Here is a 13,682-nt window from a genome sequence, read left to right as displayed (position 1 = left end):
GAACAGCCTATATGGGCATCTACATCAACTATATGATTTGCCTGAGAAGCTGGACAGGACAAAAAAAATAAAAAATACGATAAGGGTCACACATTTTTTAAAATTATTATTTTTTATTTGTGGGGGACGTAATTCTTTCGTGGCGGGCCGCCACAAATAAATGAATGTGTGGGAAACACTGCTGACCATACGTCCTCTTTTCACCGGACATGTCCTCTTTTGCGGGGCTGTCCGGGGCGGAGTTTCTTAAATGCCTCAAATGTCCGGCATTTTGAGTTAGGGTTGCGTGTATTTTCAATGTACGTTCAGGGTTAAGAAGGGGTTAAAAACAAAACAATTAGTGGAGGTGTGAGCAGCAGCATTCGTGAGGAAGGGGCAGAGACAGAGAGAGCGAGAGAGTTATGATAAATGCGCATGCGTCGCCAGGCTCTGCTTTTTATTGATAGATTTATCAGATTACATTTTTTATTATCTATAGAAGGGGTGTCAAAAGTGTGCCCCAGAGGCCATTTGCGGCCCACAGCTAATGTTTTAAAGGCCCACGGCACATTCTAAAAATACTATTAAAATAAACAAAAACATAACAGAAGTGAAATAAAAAAGCTTAAAGGTTAAATGTAATTTAGAAAAAGTTGCAATGTTGACTAATAAAACAAAGCTGTTTTTTTTTTTTCAAACTGTCATTACTCAAAACATAATATTGAATCAAAATCAATGTTATTATGAATTATTGACTTATCCAAGGTTCCGATTACTTCACATCAAATATTCCACTAAGAAAAATATTTTTGGTGGAAGATTTTGCAAATTTGGTAAATAAATAACCAAAAAATGTATATTTTGTTGTTTTCTTACTGTACCGAAAATGAACCGTGACCTCTAAACCGAGGTGTACCGTTACACCCCTACATGTCATTTACATCATACTTTCATGTTGTTCTCCTCAACGTGAAGTCTCAGTAAAAGGTTAATGGGAATTTCTTGGAGAGGCTATCTTTGGCTTTTCTCTGAATCAACTTGCTTTGATGTATTTACATCAATTTCTCTGAAAGGACTCTCCTTGTGTAACCAGGATTTGACAAATACAGAGGTCAAAATTCTGCAACTTCTTCCTTCAGCTTGTTTTTTTTCTGTTCCTCTATCCACTGTTTGTCCCTTCTCTCCACATTCGATTGCTCGCTCCCCTCCTGCCAATTGTATTACAAGAGTACTGTACAGGAGCACTAAGTAAAGTGAAATACAACTTCTTCATATCAACAGACACATTTAAAGTACCAGTAGAGTGGAAAAACAAGTTGACTTTATGTGCCAAATTGTGTTTCATTGTATCCATTAAACCATATCCGATTGTATTTACAATCCGAAAAGTATGTGAAAATACCACAAATTCAGTCAGCCATTTTGAATATTCTGCTCCGAATGCCTTCAGTAATTTTTGTAGATTGACGTCACTGAAGTGAAGTGAAGTGAATTATATTTATTTTCTGAAGTGACTCAAAGCACTTTACATTGTGGAACCCAATATCTCAGTTACATCTTTAAACCAGTGTGGGTGGCACTGGGAGCAGGTGTGTATAAAGTGTCTTGCCCAACGACACAACAGCAGTGACTAGGATGGCGGAAGCGGGAATCGAACCTGCAACCCTGAAGTTGCAGGCACGGCCGCTCTACCAACCGAGCTATACCATCCTGCACTTCTGCACTCTGACCATGTTATCAGATCAAAAATAGGGAGATGTGCTGTATATCATTCAGAATCCTTATATAAGACATGGGCACAGATGTTTTTCTTTTATTATGCATTCTAAGTCGTAAATACATAAAAAGTGAGCTAACGAAGTAGTGAATGGAGTACACGAAACCCTCTAAATAACCATCCAAAACCCGCAAACAATACTGTATATACATATAGTTAACTTGACTATTAACCAAATATTAGCGATGTCATTATAAGCACTAACGCAGACAAACTACTTTTAGCGGCAGATTGATAGCACACAGCGAAGTAGCCCTCTGCTGCGTTACTGTGAGCTGGCCGCGATGTCCTGCTGCTCCTGCATCATCGCGTCTCGGATCGTCAAAGTTATTCTTGATTATAAATCATGACTCTCATCTGGATATTAGGAGGATTTAGCCATAAATATAGAAGTCATAACCAGAGATTATGACAGAATGTAATCAACAAAATTCAAACAGTACAAGAAGAAAAGTAAACATTTTTACAGTGCTATTACTTTTGTACTTGGGTATGCTGATAAATTTAGGTTACATAAGTTCCATTATGATTGCCAAAGAAAACTTCTGCGGTCCTTCTTTAAAGCCCCACTTAGGAACTTTCAGTTTTGGTTGATTTTGGCGGCGCCAGTGGACCAAAGCGGTAGTGTTTTGCCTGAAGAAAGACCACATTTCCCATGAGGACCAGCGCATCGTGTCGTAAATCGTCAGAAACTACTGTCACATATGTACAAACTGAGACGATAATACTACAATGATTCAGTATGACTGATCTTTCCACAGTAGGAACCTACACATTTTAACCTTCATATTTGCACTTTGCAGTCATTGCATATTTTTTCTTTATACAGCTGGTCGTGTCAGTGTGGAACTGCCAACTATCAAGCTGGTGGCTATTTATTGCAACCACGCACATTTCCAATAGCTAACCTCAGCATTATCATTTTGATTTGAGCTTCGAAAGGTACCCACTAGTCCAGCAGGAACAGAGCCAAGGCAGCATTGGTTGAAAATTCCTCCTTGTCTTTGAGCTCACGCCAGCAAGTGAAAACCGGACCAATGTTGATCTTGGATTGTGTTTTTTATCCGGGTATCCTCCTTTTTCTTTTTTTTTGAATCCTCAGACAAAGCGTTTTTTTTTTTGTTGATTTGCAGCTTCGGCCATGATTGCAGTTAATGCACAGAGCCGTTCGCATCGACTTCCGTCTCATTAACGAATGGGAAAAGGGGGAGTGACGTATGCTGTAAAGCAGTCTGCACATTTGTAGTTTTTTGTGTGGAAGGGTTCCTGCCACCCTCCTCAAAGTTGCTTGGTTCCAGTGAGAGCGTTACAGTCCCCCTCAGGCCATGACAGAGATGTCATTCAACTTATTATAAGTCCATGTATCATCCCAAATGTTGTAAAAAATATTTTATAAAGGTTGAAAAGTTACTTTGTGCTGTTTGAAAGCAGATCATCTGAGCAAAGAAAAGTTTTGTTTAACATAAGCAGTTTGCATATATTGTCTTACCTGACTGACATGACATTTGACAATCAGGGGTTGGACTGGGTCAAATATTTGGCAATTTGGCCATGAATTTTTTGATCCAGACGGGCTCACAGTCCCACTACCACCCACGTGCAGATAGTGTGCCGACTCCCTCCACCGATGTACATAAGACCACTATGCTCAACATGTCCCTTACATTCTGGAGCCGTGAATAAACTAACAACTACACAGTGGGTTGCTTACTAGTCCTTAAATAGGTACTGGAGTAATTGATGTAAGATTTAGGACCGTTTATTTATCATACATCCATACTAAACACATTGCAAAAAGCATGTAGATCAGCAATGTGGCATTATTTGAAGAAAGTACAAAATATCGCTTAAATAGTTAATAAAAATAAAAAAAATAGTATACTATTGTTATTGTTTTCCAATACTTTAGATAACTATGTTTAGTTATAACTCACCACACCATCATGTTTAAGGCTGCAGCTAACGATTATTTTTCTATCGATTAATCTATAGATTATTTTTTTCGATTAATCTATAGATTATTTTTCCTCTTACCGATTATTTTTTTTATTTAAAATGAAGATGAAAAAATAAATGTAGGCCAGTTTTTTCAAAAGGCATGGCTTTTATTTACAAAAAAAAAAAGTATGGCCACTCAGTCATTATTAACAACAACATGACAAAATATTCTGTAACAATGTAAACATTTAAAACTTTTAACATTTAACAAAAATAAAAGTAGCTTATTTGCTTTTTAATGTGCAATATAAAAGTAAACATCCAGTGCAAATCTTAATATTCTGCAATAGTATAAGCATTTCAAAAGTAAAAGTATTGATTATTTGCTAAAATGTGCAAAAATAAAGATAAACATCCAATACAAAAAAGTGCAAAACGAAATATTCTGTAACAACAGTGTAAACATTTCAACAAAAGTGAAAGTATTGCTTATTTGCTAAAATGTGCAAAAATAAAGATAAACATCCAATACAAAAAAGTGCCAATCGAAATATTCTGGAGCACTGTAAACATTAAGTATTGCTTTTAAAATGTGCAAAATAAACATCCAGTCCAACACAGTACACAATAACCAATTCTACTCATTCCAGTGAGTGACTAACAGTTGTAATGAAGAAAGTTTAGCATGTCTACATGCTCTGGTTCTTTTCTTGTTTACAATATTCCCAGCAGCTGAAAATAGGCGCTCAGAAGGGGTCGATGTGGCTGGAACTGAGAACTAATTAGCCTTCACCTCAAGCCAGGACTGCGAGTGAGCTGAGCTGCAGTTTAAGTTTCTAGAAGGTCAACGGGCTCATAGTGATGTTACTAGTAGTTGACTGGGAGGTGTTTATTATCATTTGGGGGGAGTCCGCTGCCTGATGCTCACCTGCTAAACACCTATCTGCTCGACGCTGAAGCGATGACTACATGCGCTCTGAATACGCACTGCTGATTGGCTGTTAATGCTCTGAATATGCACTGCTGATTGGCTGGTAACGCTTTCTGTCTACCAATCAGATGGTTGTGTGGGTGGGACAATGCTGCGTGCTGAGACAGAAGCAGAAGGAGCAAAGCAGCTTGTTAAGACTTTAGCTTTAGCTTAGAAACTCGTTCGGTACACCTTCGTACCGAACCGAAACCCCCGTACCGCAACGGTTCAATACAAAACACGTACCGTTACACCCCTAGCAGATACAAATGACACATTCATGTTTTTGTGTAATGATAAAAAACCTTCAAACGGATACCAAACCACTTATTGCTTATTGTCATGACAACAACCTACTTTTCCCCCACAAAAAATATGCTCACGCGGACGAGTGACTAGTTGATGGTTGATGGTTTTCTTTTCTAATGTTCGTTCATAGCCGTTGTGCTGCTTTAATATGCTATTTCCGCTCGACACAGTGTGCATACAACAACATTATTAGGCCGTTTATTGAAATACTCCCACACTTTTGACGACTTTTGGCGTGTTTTTCCCCCTCGCTCGCACCGCTCGCATAGTCTGCTTTGCGCTCCGCCATGACGGTAGTGTGACGTAAATATGCGACGCGTCGACGCACAAAAACGGCGTCGACGTATTTACGTAACCAATGACTTCGACTACGTCGACGCGTCGTTTCAGCCTTAATCATGTTTGCTATTTATTTCATTTAAAGTTTAGTAAGTAACCTTTTTGAACCATTTATGAATGTTTTATCCACATATATGCCATGCTGGAAGAAGGCAGACCTACTTTCCACAATATCACCTCTTAATTATTATGCAGTTGAGCTTTTATCAACATTAAATATTTTATCCTCCTATCTCCTCATGTGCTGTTGTCAGAGCAAGGCAGAGAGCAGCCGCTGCTGTGACGGAGACGCTGAAGGTAGCTACTGTCAAACATCTTAATTTTTTTGCTTTTAGCTGTCTGGGTCACGAAAGCTTTTTTTCTTCATCTTTTCATTTTCCATACACCACGTTTTTAGTTTCTACTTGGAATATCTTATTTTCGTTTTTTGGGGGTTGTTTCGTTCTGACCCGTGCTCATGGACTGATCACCACTAAAGATGATTGGACAAGGAAGGGCTACTACAGTGGCCACCAATCCTTGCGAGCCCAAGATCCCTGGTCTCAAGATCTACCCTTGCATCAACTATACTATGTGTGTATATATAATTTATTTATATATTTATGTTTATATTATATACACATACATGCAAATGTACATATATATTATATATATACACATATATGTATGTGTATGTATATAGGTTTATATATGTAACATATTTAATGTTTTAGTTTTTTCAAAGACAAAGCTTTGTGTTGTTATTAGCTGATGTTAACATTTTGTTTTTTTCTCGCTGTGCTTTTTGCTATTTACCCAATTTTTGCTGGTGTCACTATGGTGCAATTGCCATGATAACCTCATTTAATTGGGTTCAGGTGGGAGCACTCGGGGTGATTGCATGAAGGACACAAACAGTTTTCGACCGTGCCGTGCGGGCCGTGTGTGGTCAGGTCTCGCTGCTGTGACAATGTTCCATTCAAGGTCAGCATACATTATGTTCTATAGACTACATTTAATTTCATTTTGATAAACGGATTGTCGTATCCAAACATATTTCCACAGTACTGGACATTCAATCATTTGCACGCGTCAAACTAGTCAACACAGTCGCCCTCAGTATCAGCCCAAAGGTAAAGGCTGTACACAGAGGCATGTCGGACGTCCGGAAAATGCGGTCTCCGACTCTCCTCGGTAAGATACACTATATTGCCAAAAGTATTTGGCCACCCATCCAAATGATCAGAATCAAGTGTCCTAATTACCTGGCCCGGCCACAGGCGTATAAAATCAAGCACTTAGGCATGGAGACTGTTTCTACAAACATTTGTGAAAGAATGGGCTGCTCTCAGGATCTCAGTGATTTCCAGCGTGGAACTGTCATAGCTGTCATAGGATGCCACCTGTGCAACAAAAAAATCCAGTCGTGAAATTTCCTCACTCCTAAATATTCCAAAGTCAACTGTCGGCTTTATTATAAGAAAATGGAAGAGTTTGGTAACAACAGCAACTCAGCTATGAAGTGGTAGGCCACATAAACTGACAAAGAGGGGTCAGCGGATGTTGAAGCGCATAGTGCAAAGAGGTCGCCGACTTTCTGCACAGTCAGTTGCTACAGAGCTCCAAACTTCTTGTGACCTTCCAATTAGCATATATATTGCACACCACATAATTATCGTGATTATGTGTTATTTTTATTGAATTGCAGATTGGATCGAATTGCTGTCTGACAGAGACCAGTGATTTGTTGTTATTGCTGCTATTTTGGCCACTGAATCCGCTTCATTATCTGATTTGTCGACTATAGTTGATGAGTAGTCGACTATCAAAATAGTTAGTTGCAGACCTAGTAATTCGCAAAATATACTTTGTTGTCAGCAGACTAGACAAGCGCTTTTTCAACCGACTGTGTATCTTCTTAGCACAGACATTGTCACCTGTACACAGTATCACAACATGCGAGTTTAGCTGCTACAAAACAACTAATCAGTTACCACAACTTTGATTTCAACAATTAATGATGCGAACACCATAGTAAAGAAACCCACGTTTGAACTGCCCGACGTTGTGCTCATTTGTGTCCATGGTGTTTTTACGTTTAGGAGAGACGTGCTGTGATTAAACAAGAACAACAATAATCATTTGAATGGCAGTTGCTAGTATGTTATTTATGCTCAGACGGTGTCTGTGAAAATTTAGAATAGTGTTTGTTTAATTTCAGATACATTTTGAACATACAGTATTATTTAATAGTATATAATATTTGTTAACTAAAGCCAATACAGTATCATCCCATAATCAAAGGAGTTTAACGCTACAATTTCAGAAAATGAAGATACAAAATATATTTTTTTAATGGGTATTGAATTTCCCAGGCAGCCACTCTAATCACTACCTGTGGGTCCTGGGGACTCACTGAAGAAACAGACTAGTAATTGCTAAAAGTAATATGTTCCTGTTTGATGTATTCTTTATGGATTTGGAATGATAGGGTGTCTGAGTCTCCCTTTGTGTGCCTCTCTAGCTGTGGTCCCGGCCAAGTGTGACACGATGCCAGGACAAATTCCGGATCCCTCTGTGACAGCAGGATCCCTGCCCAGTCTCGGCCCTCTGGCTGGCATCTCTACCACCACGCTCACTGACGCGCTCAAGTTTGGTGACCTGCGGGAGTTTGAGACCATGTTGTCCCCTCTGCACTTCCTGGGAAGCCTCAGGCCTCTTGGCATCAAAACAGAGGTATTTGTCTATCTATTAGAGTTTTCACAATACTAAATTGTAGTGGTTGCGGGAGATAACTAGGAGTATCCGCTTTCCCAACACCATTACTGGCTGCTATCTCAGCCTTCCCTCTTTGGTTTCTTGGCTCGTTGTAAATGTCGGATCTAATGAGACGTGAAAATGCAAACAGATTTCAAAGTTCTCTTCAGTCTGCTGGAAGAGGTAAATGTTTACACTATTATTACTGTTTTACAAAATACAGGAGATGTGTTCACAGGAGTGCTGGCCGTGGAAATTTGGCAATATCTACCTACCCTGTTACAATCATGAAACATCTGTACTGTATTTGTTTGTATTACTATTTTTTTGTATTTCAAACAATATTTTTTATTTATTTTTTTTTATTTTTAGTCATGTATAAATGTTAATATTGTACTGTTTTGAGAGGGCCAAGCACGAATTAAATTGATTTCCTTTCATTTCAATGGGCGGGGCTGATTGAAGATATGGCGTGTTCTGATGTACGAGCTTGGTCGCGGAACGTAATGTGCTCATAGGTTGAGGTACCACTGTACTTTTAATTAGCACGGTAATAACGGACAACTATGTCTCTTATTAACGCAGAGAGACAAAGATCAGAGCCAGGAAAAGCAGGCAGGAAGTACAGGAATGCAACACCCCTGTCTCTAAAACCAAGTGACGCCTCTGACTACAGTAGTATTGACCACTAGTGGAGACCAAACCAATCACACAGTACACTTTTCAGTATCGTGACCACTGCAGTGCTGTACGCTTAGCTTTTTCACTGGTAGCACCGGTGCTACTAAATGAAAAAAATCAGTAGCACAGAATTTTTTTTGTAGCAATATAACGTTTCTTAAATATTACAATTTAATTATTAACTCTCAAACAAGGTACACATGTGCCCTCATACATATAAACACAATGCCATCATTAGGCCTTTGGTAATGCTCAATTAACAACACAACTAACACGAGTGTAGGGCTGGGCAATGTCAATCAAAACTCACTAAACTAACCCATAAATGGAAATATTCGTTTACGTAACTAAACATCTCCACCGTGCCTTGTTTTTCAATTTTTGGGACTGATGGGGATCCCAAATTCACAAAAACGGGTACCAACAAGTAAGAAAAGTAGGTTTTGCATAATAGGATCCCAACTTAAGAGGTTTTTTGAGATAAGAAAAAAGAAAAAGCCTTGAAATTATTATAAGAAAATTCAAATATAATCTCCATTCTTCTTTAAACAAAAACATTTAGCTATGCTCAATTCTTCCGCTTACAAAAACACAAACAAACAAAAGGTGAAATAAAGTGCCCTGGTTTAAGAGAACATGTTCAAACGTCAGCAGCAACATGAAAATAATTTACCTTTAACGTTGGTGTTTTTATAGGTAAACATTATAATAGGACATACCAGTGACGTGCAGTCAGGGGAGGCAGGTGAGGCGGGGCCTCACGTGCCATCATGGAAAGAAAAAAAATGTAAAAAGAAAACATTTTTTTAAAATTGTTATATGTATCCAGTGATTATACTATAAAGTTATTTTCCATTTAACTTCACCAGTTTTAGATTATTTTTATTCAAAATCGCTGAATTTTCACATTTGCCGTTCATATACTGAGAAGAGACTTGCGGTGAGTCACCAGCCAGTTGAGCCTCACCATGGATTGCGCAATGACTTGGCTAACTGCTGGCCTGCTGTGCAGTGAGACACATTGCTATATAAATTATACATTTCCATAGTTTAGTTAGCTGAGGTATATAATGTACAGTGTATTTTGTCAACAACTGTATGTGTTTAACGTATTTCTTGTGCTGAGCAATCATAAAATAGCTGCGAAGACGCACTGGGTGAGGCTCGCAGTAATCCCGCCTCCTGGTGGTAGAGGGCGCTAGTGATCCCAGGGATCATTCTTGCGACTATTCGGCTGCAGAATAAGTGACACAGGCAGCAACAGTTAGCAAGTCAAGTGCAGCGGCAGTGATCATTTATTTTTTCCTCTCACCTGGACTTTTAACATGGAGGATTACATATCTAAAATAAAACAGTTTTCTAAACTGGACTTTCAATCGAAGCAGGAGGTAATAATTAAAGGAAGATCTCCATCGAGACAGAGAGACTTTTAAAACTGAAGAAAGATAAGGAAGACTTCTATAAACAAGTCATCGATGCTTTTGTTCAGAAGGAGCGGCGCATGGGCTTCATTTATAAGTAAAGGTAAGACCATAACAACGCTTTTTTAATTAAATGTGCTTTTTTGTGTGCTACCGTTTGTATGTGTAAAGTTAAAGTTAAGTTAAAGTACCAATGATTGTCACACACACTAGGTGTGGTGAAATGTGTCCTCTGCATTTGACCCATCCCCTTGATCACCCCTGGGAAGTGAGGGGAGCAGTGGGCAGCAGCGGCGCCGCACCCGGGAATCATTTTTGGTGATTTAACCCCCAATTCCAACCCTTGATGCTGAGTGCCAAGCAGGGAAGAATGCTGGTATGAGCTTTTAAACATAACCCGTTAACTGCTGCCAATCAAATGGTGAATAAGATACTCTTTAGGGTTCATATGTTTGTAAATCTGACTGTGATGAAGTCAGTGCCTCACCAGCCATTAACCTCACCGCACGTCACTTGGACATACACACAAAAATTTTAGCCAGGAACACCAACCTGCCAACTGTTTCATGATGCTGTGTGACAGGTTGTGTTATTAAAATGACCTTTAAAAAGTAATTATAGTTACTCCTTACTTTAATACAAAAATAATTGAATTACTAACATAAATACTCTTTAATAAATTTAATTAATTACTAAGGAAATGAATTAATGTGTTACTTAAAAAATAAACTTCAAATATCTGGCATAATGCAGTTAAAGGTGCCATATGTAATAATGTGGCCAGAAATTGTACTGCAATCATGGTCAAAATTCTGTAGTCCCCTCCCACTCTCCATGACTGAGGTTGCCAGATACGCAGCCGAATCCGAATCCTACTCCAAGGAACTTCAAATGGCAATCGACGCGTCCTACGCTGTAGGTTTCTCTTGTTTATGCTTCTTGCAAGATGGTTTACTAAGTAGTTATGCCACATTTTACTGATGTCGATTAGCTAAATGTATTTGTAAAGTTACGCAGCAATATTTTTGTCGGGAGTCGGGACAGATTGTTGGCATTACCCTGCTAAAATGTAGAGTTCGACCGCACGAACCACCATCGAAACAATTATGTATAATAATATATTATATACCTGTATAGCATAGGCCCACTTTGATGGCAAGCCAAGGCCAACAGTAAAATGACTGCCACACTTCGTTCAGCATAACTCCATGTTGCATCCAACCTGACGCACTGCATTCTCTTCCATTTACGCACATCACCATCTTTCAGTACAGAGTGCAATTCTATGAACCAACACATGTTACGCATTAATCATATAGCCTACTACCATGTCAATACACAAAGTAGAAAATCATTACATGTAATGCATTATATTGTGCCAAGCAAATACCACCCCATATGTGTTTGATGCACATACAGTACCAGAAACCGCAATTAGCCGTGCTAATGTTGGAACGCATTTCCTCAGCGTATCAGCATATTGAGAACGAAATAGGCACTTACACTACCACCCATATCCACATTCACGAAAATATATGTTGCCCTGTCAGTTGGATGACACATCGACATACAGGCTAACGTGCATATATTTCCCCTGTTAGCCTGTATGTCGATGTGTCATTGACGGGCTAGCATGCTCAGCATTACACTAAGAGCTGAGCTGCACCACACTAAGCATTCGTTGCACGGACATACTAGCTTAGTTAGACAAGATCATAGACTGTATTGGACAATATAGTTTACATACGGAATGTCCATTGACATTTATTACATGTAATAACAAAACATAAATGCCTGATTTACCTATCAAAGAGGAAATTAGCAAATTTGACGTCAGATTAAAAAATCGTCTCCGCCTTCAATCGCCTCCATCTTTCAAAGGCATCACTGATACAAATCCTTGTTTTGTTCCTGGCTTTGTCATGAATAAGTTGAGAATCATAACGACGCCTTTTAGATTTACTAAGGTCTGACATGTTTTGTAACTTTAGCAGTGGCAGCAGCTTGACAAAAAGGGCGGTGTGTAATTGGTAACCTGGATGTGACACACTCACAGACTTTTTAATTGGTCAAACGGCTTTGAAATGAAAACAATAACAATATTTTGCGGAAGGTAGGGTACACCCTGGACAAGTCGCCACCTCATCACAGGACCAACACAGATAGACAGACAACATTCACGCTCACATTCACACACTGGGGCCAATTTAATGTTGCCAATCAACCTATCCCCAGGTGCATGTCTTGGGAGGTGGGAGGAAACCGAAGTTAAGGCTTCTAATTTGGTTGCTGACGTATGCAGTAACATATTGTGTCATTTCCCATTCTATTTTTTTGTCAAAATCATGAGGGACAAGCGATAGAAAATGGATTATTAATCTACTAGTTCATTTACTGCTAATATCTGCTTACTTTCTGTTTTAACATGTTCGATCTACACTTTTGTAAAAATGTAATAGGCACCTATTCCTTTGTTGTTGGAATACTTAACATTAGTTTTAGGTCATACTTAAAAAGTTAAAGTTAAAGTACCAATGATTGTCACACACAGACGAGGTGTGGCGAAATTATTCTCTGCATTTGACCCATCACCCTTGATCACCCCCCGGGAGGTGAGGGGAGCATACTACACATTTTGGTGTTAATCCAAATCCAAGTAATTACAGGATCATACCTTGATCATAATTAAAGTTATCCTGTGTCCAGGGACGCATTTCCGGACTTTATAAAAAATCTTAAAAATTACAAAAGATTTTGTAATAATAAAAAATCTCGGTATGATTGTAGTATCGACTTGATACGGCTCTTCTACTTGCTATCGTTACAATCAATGTATGTATAGATCCACCCAATAGTTAAATTGAGGCGCGCTAGCTTGCTGTTAGCGGTGAGCTATTGTATCCTCCTACGGTGTGTAGTGAAGCATGTTTAGCTATTCCTCATCCTGCAGGGATGATATTTGTAAGGAATTTACTTGATTTGTCACCATGGAGGCGAGGATTAGTGCATACTTGCCAACCTTGAGACCTCCGATATCGAGAGGTGGGCGGTGGGGGTGGGGCGGGGGGCGTGGTTGGGGCGGGGGCGTGGTTGGGGGCGTGGTTAAGAGGGGGATATATTTAAGCTAGAATTCACCAACTCAAGTATTTCATATATATATATATATATATATATATATATATATATATATATATATATGTATGTATGTATGTATGTATGTATGTATGTATGTATGTATATATACATATATATGTATATATATATATGTATGAAATACTTGACTTTCAGTGAATTCTAGCTATATATATATATATATATATATATATATATATATATATATATATATATATATATATATATATATATATATATATATATATATATATATATATATATATATTTTTTTTTTTTAATTATACATATAAATAAAAGAAATACTTGAATTTCAGTGTTCTGGAGGCTATCCAGTAGATGGCAGTATTGTCCTGTTTAAGAGTGTCACAACATTGCTGTTTACGGCAGACGAACTGCT

At 38.5% G+C, this 13,682-nt stretch overlaps 1 protein-coding gene across 4 annotated transcripts in view; it reads left to right on the top strand.

The window, feature by feature from the left end:
- Positions 1–13,682, top strand: part of LOC133645700 (jun dimerization protein 2-like) — a 31,398-nt gene that overhangs the window by 12,288 nt on the left and 5,428 nt on the right. Inside the window, exons 2-5 of one of the 4 annotated variants that reach the window (XM_062040558.1) lie at positions 5,567–5,609; positions 6,170–6,275; positions 6,357–6,485; positions 7,816–8,027. In XM_062040558.1, coding sequence (XP_061896542.1) covers positions 6,446–6,485; positions 7,816–8,027 — 252 coding nt within the window. In that variant the 5' untranslated portion in view covers positions 5,567–5,609; positions 6,170–6,275; positions 6,357–6,445. The remainder of the gene's footprint in view (positions 1–5,566; positions 5,610–6,169; positions 6,276–6,356; positions 6,486–7,815; positions 8,028–13,682) is intronic. The other 3 variants (XM_062040560.1, XM_062040559.1, XM_062040557.1) reach the window with 3 other exon arrangements.

The sequence above is a fragment of the Entelurus aequoreus genome, linkage group LG03 (assembly GCF_033978785.1).
Source record: "Entelurus aequoreus isolate RoL-2023_Sb linkage group LG03, RoL_Eaeq_v1.1, whole genome shotgun sequence".
In the NCBI taxonomy this organism is placed as follows: domain Eukaryota; kingdom Metazoa; phylum Chordata; class Actinopteri; order Syngnathiformes; family Syngnathidae; genus Entelurus; species Entelurus aequoreus.
The sequence above is the reverse complement of the archived record's forward strand: the minus strand, read 5'-3'. Positions and strand labels throughout refer to the sequence as shown.